Source organism: Tupaia chinensis, unplaced genomic scaffold, assembly GCF_000334495.1.
Source record: "Tupaia chinensis unplaced genomic scaffold, TupChi_1.0 Scaffold000214_1, whole genome shotgun sequence".
Taxonomy (NCBI): domain Eukaryota; kingdom Metazoa; phylum Chordata; class Mammalia; order Scandentia; family Tupaiidae; genus Tupaia; species Tupaia belangeri.
In genome coordinates this window covers 1,947,312-1,954,968 of record NW_006159689.1, presented here as the reverse complement: position 1 = coordinate 1,954,968, position 7,657 = coordinate 1,947,312, and the positions used below count along the sequence as shown (strand labels likewise).

At 49.6% G+C, this 7,657-nt stretch overlaps 1 protein-coding gene across 3 annotated transcripts in view; it reads left to right on the top strand.

Moving 5' to 3' along the window:
• Positions 1–7,657, top strand: part of LOC102501932 (zinc finger protein 879) — a 38,705-nt gene that overhangs the window by 21,953 nt on the left and 9,095 nt on the right. Inside the window, exons 1-2 of one of the 3 annotated variants that reach the window (XM_006147462.3) lie at positions 45–867; positions 1,111–1,196. The exons of 1 other annotated variant lie outside the window; for it this stretch is intronic. In XM_006147462.3, the coding sequence (XP_006147524.1) occupies positions 1,164–1,196 (33 nt within the window). In that variant the 5' untranslated portion in view covers positions 45–867; positions 1,111–1,163. Of the gene's footprint in view, positions 1–44; positions 1,197–7,657 lie in introns of those variants that run through there. One more of the 3 variants, XM_006147461.3, reaches the window with a different exon arrangement.

Sequence of the window (7,657 nt, the reverse complement as noted above, 5' to 3'; positions counted from 1 at the left end):
GCGCTCGGGAAGCGGCGCGCAGGCGGTGACCGCGGCAGTGGACGGCTCGCGGGCGAGGAGTGCCAGCTGCAGGTTGCGCAGCTCAGGCAGGAGTCGCGCCATGTGTCGGGGGTCACGCCTGAACCGGAGCGCGGGTCCGACCCAGGCAGTCAGTTCTGGCATCTGCTGCCCAGTATCATCTTAGCTCCCTCCAGGCCCTCCCTGGACACACAGGCCCTCACTGCCCTCCAGGCCAATGGGGTTGCCCCTCCTCCCAGCTGGGACGTTTGGGGAGGGCAGGACTGTGGGTGCCTAAGAGGTGGCATCCCTGGGCAGCGTCCAGCCCTGGCAGGATGGCCCGTGTACATTACCCTGCCCTAGGATGGTGTCAAAGGGCTCTGCTTTCAGCAGACCCTGAGCCTCCAGTGTCCATGCAAACCCTCAGGAGAGCATACCCGGTTCCGTTTTCGCTTTCAGTGCGGGAGTCGATGAATCACTCCATGGTCGTGGGGGGTCCTCTCTGTTTAGGAGGGACAGTGGAGCAGTGTCTGGCCTGCGTCTTGTGGGGCAGGCAATGTCTGATCACACCTCTGCGAGGCGCGTTGGCCTGCAGATCCGGACACCGCAGGTTGCATCATACTCTGATCTGGGGGGAACATGCACTTTACCAAGGGCCACTTAAGATGGGCCCCGGGACCACAGGAAGCAGAGAGTGGAAGCGAGGTGTGGGCAATGCTCTTTACTCTGGCTCCTACAGGGAGGGAAGGCCAGGCAGGCAGGCGGGCCCAGGACCAGCTCCCTGTGCGACCGTGGCAACCCCGCAAATGCACGCACTGTGGCTGCCAGGGCTGTAGCTGAGGCTGTCTCAGGACCCTAGGTGTCTAAGGGGTGAGTGCTTGGGGACAGCTAACGGGCCGCGGGCGATGTCACAGCAGCACGTTACAGAGTGAGTGTGGGTCATACCAGAGGGGCGGAGGCTGGCATGGGCTTGGTAAGCACGGTCCTCGCTTGGTCGCATTGTTTGGGGGACGTTTGGTCGGGACCTGGTGGACATTGTGAGGGGTGGTGACACCCTTTCTCTAAACTGTCCCTTGACACCAGAGGCCCTCATGGTGCCCTTTTGCTCTCCAGACCTGCCTTGTCAGCACCCTGCACTCCCTTGGCCAGAAGACTAAGAAGGAAGGATGGCTGTGGACTTGCCGCCCCCTCGGGTGACAGTAAGTGAACTTTGTCTGTTTCATTAATTGCTTTCTGGGCTCAGAGACGTGGGCATGTTTCCATACCTTTCCAGGTACTTTTCTATCTAAAAAAAAAAAAAAAAAATGGGTACTGGAGAGTCCAGAGCCTTGGAAGTCTTTTCCAGAACCCTGGGTGTATCGAGGGGCTGCTGAGGAGTGTGCCCCCATGCCCTCGTACTCTCAAGTCACCGTGAACTCGCTCCGTCGCCAGGGACTGAGTCAGCTCTGAACGTCAGCTCAGCGGGGAGAGTGGGGTGTGAGGCACTTCCTTCGCGGGAGGTGCTCCTGTGAAGGGAGAGACATGGAAGGACCGAAAGCCGCGCCCTGACTGTACGGGAGACCTGCAGCCCTCTGGGGTCTAGGGAGGGAAGGGCCTCCCGTCCTCAGGGAGGCTGTGGCGGTCTTAGGAAACAGGATTACCTGCCCAAGGAGATTCAGGGGACACATCCTGGGAGTGGGGTGACTTGAGTCAGTCTCGAAGCTTGGACGGATACTGTGGTTGGAAGAGACCACGGGCGCCCCAGGGGCTCAGCTTGGCTTGGCCTTCAAGGCTGGCACCGGGAGGGCAGCGGGCACGGCTCTCTGTGACGGGAACATGCACGTGGTCCTCTTTGTCTCCGCAATGTCTGTCTTTCCTCCTCTGACACTTTTCTCCCCAACCCCCTCACACCTCACACTCCCTTTTTGGGCTCCTTTTTCTTTCTTTTCTTTTTTTTTTCTCCCCCTTTTTGAGATGTGTTTTCTTTACTTTCACCCTCAGCTTTCTGAAGGTCTTCTCAAATCTCTGACCTGGGGCCTGACCTTTGTCCTAGAGTTCTGATCTGTCGTCTGGAGCTCGGATGCACTATCTGCACGTGGCAGTTTCATCTCGCCTCCGGCTCTCATCTCATCTCTCTCCCGTTCCCTCCCTCGGCACGTGTCTGTCCTCTGTAGCCCAGAGCCTGTTTCTTGTTGGCTGCTCTTCCAGAAACTAGAGATAGTCCAGAGGCTTGACTGCATGGCTTCAGATCCAACGTGGGAACTGAACCCTGGCCCCAGGTGGCCCTAGCCACTGCACAGCAGCACTCCTGCACACTCCACTGTGGCTGGGCCAGAGAAGCCAGCGGCCCCATCAAGGTCACCCAGCTGGCCTTTGAATGCAGCCAGGGCTGTCTGTGCGGTCGGAATGACTAAGGAAGTACACACGAGTGCCGAGAACAGCCCCCGGGACGCACGGAGAGCTCAGTAAATACCCCCGATGCCGCAGTTAGTGGATGGAGGGACGTTTCAGGAAAACAAGGCGGAGAGGTAGCAGGTGAGGTGCAGGCCGGGACGCAGCTGTTCCCTGCCCACCCTCTGCCCAAAGGGCTCCGCTCTCGGCTTCCCCACCCCGGCCCTGACTGGAGAGGCTGACTTCATTTTGTCCAACCGCAATGTACGAGTTTGCAGCTCAGAGCCAGCTTTTGTGGACAGGTGGCTCAGTGCCTAACCCTTTCAGTTAAGTTTCCTGGGAGCCCATGGTGGCCCGCCATAGGTCTCACAGTTCGTTTGAGTCAGCTTACTGGAAACAGCCGGGCCCCAGTCCTGCCCGCACTGGGATGCTGAGGGGCAGATTTCTCTCTACTTTGTTAGAGAAATGAAACAGCACACAAGCATACTTTTTTGGGAAAAAATAGAATCTTGGTGGGTTTTATAAATACTGCTTACATGATTCTATGTAACAATTTATCAGCTGGGGAAAAGATACATGGAACTTAATGTCAGTTGCTTAATAGTTGTAATTTACTAATTACAGCTTTTTTCTGCAGTAAATCTATTTTTGTTTTTTACATTGTCACTTTTTAAAGTAAAAACCATTTTTTTTTTAACAACAGTTTTACATTGGGGAAAACAACCTAGTTCATAGCCCTGTGCCCAGTGTCCCCACGTGTGCATCTCACGGTAGCATAGCACAGGTACAGGTGACGAGCCCACAGCCCACACCGCTAGTAACTAACGTCCATGTTTTAGTCACACTCCCTCAGCTTTTACCTAATAGCTCCCCTGTTCCAGGAGTGCATCTAGGATAACTCATTCCATTTCATTTCATGTCCCCTTTGGATCCTGTTGGCTCTGACACTTTCCCAGACTCCTTGTTTTGGATGACCCTAACAGCTTTGAGAAGTGGCTAGGTATTTTGTAGAATATCCCTTGATTCCGACCTGCTGTTTTTTCTCATGATTAGGCTAGCATTATGAGCTCGGAGGAAGACACAGAAGGAAAGTGTCATTCTCATCACATCACACCACAGTGACGTGCTGTTGTAATCCTGTGATTGACTACTGTTGACGCTGATCTCAGTCACCTAACCGAGGGAGTGCTTGTCACAGTTGTCTACCATAAAGTTACTTTCTTTTTCCACCTTCCCATATGGTATCTTTGGAAGGAAGATACTGTGTCCAGCCCACGTGTAAGGAGTGGAAATTTTGCTTCACCTCCTGGGGGCAGACAGTATACTTAAACGATTTGGAAGTCTGCACGGAGGAATATGAACTCTCATTTATTTGACTCATTAAGTCATTTACTCAGGTCGGCACGGCAACCATGGACCTTTCACTGTCTCTACATACCAGTTATGCTGCCTTTCCCCCAAACTTAGCAGTTGCCTGCAGTCTTGAACACAAGTTCACGGCGAGTCCAGGCCCACCCCCGGTGCGCAGTGCTGCTTTCTGAGTAGTGCCAGGTGCTTGTAACAGTACTCCCCGCTCCCTCCACCCGTTCCCGGTGACCGTGGAGCCGTTCATTTCACTCACCCCTGTGCAGTAATCACGCAGCTCTTTGCTGTTGCCATGATTAGTTTAAGCAGTTCTCTTTTACATCAATAAAGAAAAGACATACTGGGCTAGCTGGTGGCCTGGCAGTTAAGGCAGCCGGTCCCTCATGGCTGGCCGTGCACTTCAGGTCGGAACTGGCTGCTTGAGAGACACCAGGTGCATCTGTGCACGTGCCCCAAATCCCGAGAGGAATGAGAGGTGGAGGAGAAGGGAGCGAGGCATGATTGTCCCCCATGGGGGCTTCTTTCCGACTTTCCTTCTCTGTCTCCCCAGCAAGTGCATGTGCCCTCTGGCAAATTAAATAATAATAAAAAAATACAAAATTTTGTTTTATCTTTATACTTCATTCTCCATCGTTCCTCCGGTCTTTATGTATATCCCCGTTTTGGACCTGTACTAGTCTCCCCTGAAGAACTTCGCCGTTTCTGCTAAGGCAGGCCTGGTAGTGGAACATTCCCTCCGTTTTCGTTTGTCAGAGAGTCTATTTCTCATCCTTCTTAGCAGAGAATTTCACTGGAAGTAGAATTTTAGGTTGACTTTTTTTTTCTTTCAACACTTTAAATATTTCACTTCACTCTCTTTTTGTTTACATAATTGCTAAGGAGAAAATCTTTTTTGTAATTCTTATCCCTGTCCCTTTATAAGTAAGATTTTTAATTTTCCTTTGATCTGTAAAGATTTTCTCCTGGCTTTGGTTTCTGCATTTTGAGTATGATATGTTTTTGGTATTTATCCTTCTCAGTATTCTTTGAAGTTCTTGCATTTGTGGTTTGGTATCTGTTCCTAATTTTGGAAAATTGTCAACCATTTTTACTGTAGATATTTTCTCTGCCCAATTCTCTCTTTCTTCTCCTTCTGGTATTCCAATTGCACAATAATTTTAAATGATCAAGTACCGGGACCAGCAGTTGGTGTAATGGCTATGTTGCTGGACTCCCATGTAGTTGACCGTGGTTTGAATCCTGGACCTGGTGGCTTAAACTCACGCCGAGTGTGTGCCCAAGATCCCAAGAGGAGAATGGAGGAGAAGGGATTGCAGTGTGGCCATCCTCCCTGGGGGCATTATTTCTCGCTTCCTGTCGGTCTCTCTCTGTCTCTCTGGTGAACGCATGCGCCCTGTAGCAAAAACCTCTCCCCCCCAAAAAATGATCAAGTACCATTGTATGTTTAAAATGAGAAGATACACATGCTGTATTAATAAAAAACACAGGTATACAACACAACAATAATTGCTTATCATTTCTCACTGCATGTCTGGGTTAGGAGCGTAGACTGGGCAGGAGAAATAGCTTGCCATACGCAGTCTAGGTTTCATCTGAAATATCTAAACACTGGGCCTAGGGTCTCATGAAGCCTCAGTTGTTAACTATTCTCTTCACTGATGGGTGATGCTTCACAAGAAGAGAAACCACACATCTTGTGGTTGTAGCTAGCTCTTGGCTCTTGGCTGGACCCTGGATAGTGTGGTTGACTAGGACATCTACTGTGGTCTCTTCGTGTGTCCTGGGCTTACAACATGGTAGCCAGTCTCCAAAAGTGAGCACCGCCGAGCCAGGTGGAGGGTATGTTCTTTTCCCGCCCCTCCTCGGAGTTGCGCATCACATCACTTAAGTCCACTGATTATAGCACTCATAATCCGCTGCACAGACTCGGAGGAAGGAGGTGCAGAATTAACTTCTCGGGGGGGAGGAATGCCAGTGGCACGTTATACAAAAAGCATGTGAGATGGGAGAGAAATTGCTGAGGTCATCTTAAGAAAGCAGTCTTCCACATCTTCTAGAATTAAAAATGCAGTTTAATCTCCAGTTTACCTTATTAACTACAGGTGTACACGTACCCAGAAATGCCTCTGAGATTGGTCACTGTACATCGTTTGTGAAGCAAGAATAGCAATGATCTAAATACCCATCAGTGAGCAGCCTAGTTAACGAGTTATGGCGTCTCTGCACTGGAATAGATCACAGAGTTTTGGAAAGGATGAGGTTGAGGCCCAGCCAGGTGGCAGAGTGTGGAGAGTAATGGACTGCAGTCTGGAAGCCATGTGAGTTCAGATCACTGATCACCCTGACAACACACTGGAGTGTGCACGTGGGCACCCGAGATTCTGAGGAGCTATGGAGCTGAGAAGAGGGGACTGAGGTGTGACAAGGCCCTGTCAAAGGTCCTCTCTCACTCACTCTTCTCTCAATGTCATGTGGGTGCATGCGCTCTCTATCATACAAAGCATAGGTATGCAGTGTGGCAAGTTCTCTAAGAAACAAGGAAAACAGGATAGAGAATGTTCCCATTCCATTAAAAAAAGACATATATGTATGTGTGTATTTGCATAAAACCTTTCCGGAAAGAAAGTAAAGAAACTTGATGCTCATTGCCCATGGAATGGAACTGCTAATCGGGAATAGGTGGCATCTTACTGTATGTTCCTCTGTACTTTGTAAATTCGTATAGTGTGTGTGTGCTTTCCTTTTGTTTAAAAACATAGTTAAAAAACACATATTTGTAACTGAATATGAATTCTGGAATATATTATCTAAACATGAACAGAAATTATCTGTCAATAATAGAACTTAGTGGGGGAACCAGCAGTTAGCGTAATGGCTATGTCGCTGGACTCCCACGTAGTCGACCGCGGTTCGTGTCCCGAACCCGGTGGCTTAAAACTCACGCCGGGCGCGTGTGTGTGCGTGCCCAAGATCCCGAGAGGAGAATGGAGGAGAAGGGATTGCGGCGTGACCATCCCCCCTGGGGGGTGATTTCTCGCTTTCTGTCTCTATGTCTCTCTCTGTCTGTCTGGCGAGCGCACGCGCCCTACAGTGAAAATCTCTCCAAAAAAAAAAAAAATAGAACTTAGTGTGATATACATTGTTTTCAATTTAAATATTTTTTTCCTGGGGCTGGCCCCATAGCCTAGTGATTAAGGGAGCTGGATGCCACATGGCCGGTGGTGGGGTTCAAATTCTGGCTGCAGTGGCTTCAAACACATGCCAGATTCATGTATGTGCATGCCCAAACCCATGCACATACATGATAGGTTGGAGAAGTGGAGGATAAGGAAGCGCAATGTGATTGCACCCAACTGGGGCATGTTCCTCTCTCTGGAAAGTGCATGCACCCTCTGGCAATTAAGAAAACAACAAACAGGGACCAGCAGTTGGTGTAATGGCTATGTTGCTGGATTCCCATGTAGTTGACAGTGGTTTGAGTCCCAGTACCGGTGGCTTAAACTAACTCAGGGCACATGTGCGTGCGTGCCCAAGATCCCGAGAGGAGAATGGAGGAGAATGGATTGCAGCGTGGCCAACTCCCCTGGGGCGATTTCTCGTTTTCTTCCTCTCTGTCTTTCTCTGTCTGTCTGGCGAGCGCAAGTGCCCTATAGCAAAAACCTCCCTCCCCTCAAAAAAAAAAAATTAAAAAAAGAAAACAAAAAAGTGAATTAATACTGTATTATCTGCTTTATGCCTTAGACATTTTTTTTTAACTTTTTTTTTATCATCATAATCTTCTTTATATTACATTGGATTACATATAAGTTTACATTGACTTCCATTGCTTTTTCAAAAGGGAATGCCATGCATGTCAGTCAATACAGAGACATCAATCTCCCCGCTTTATCATTCAATGTCTTTTCCATGCATTTCCCAATAATTA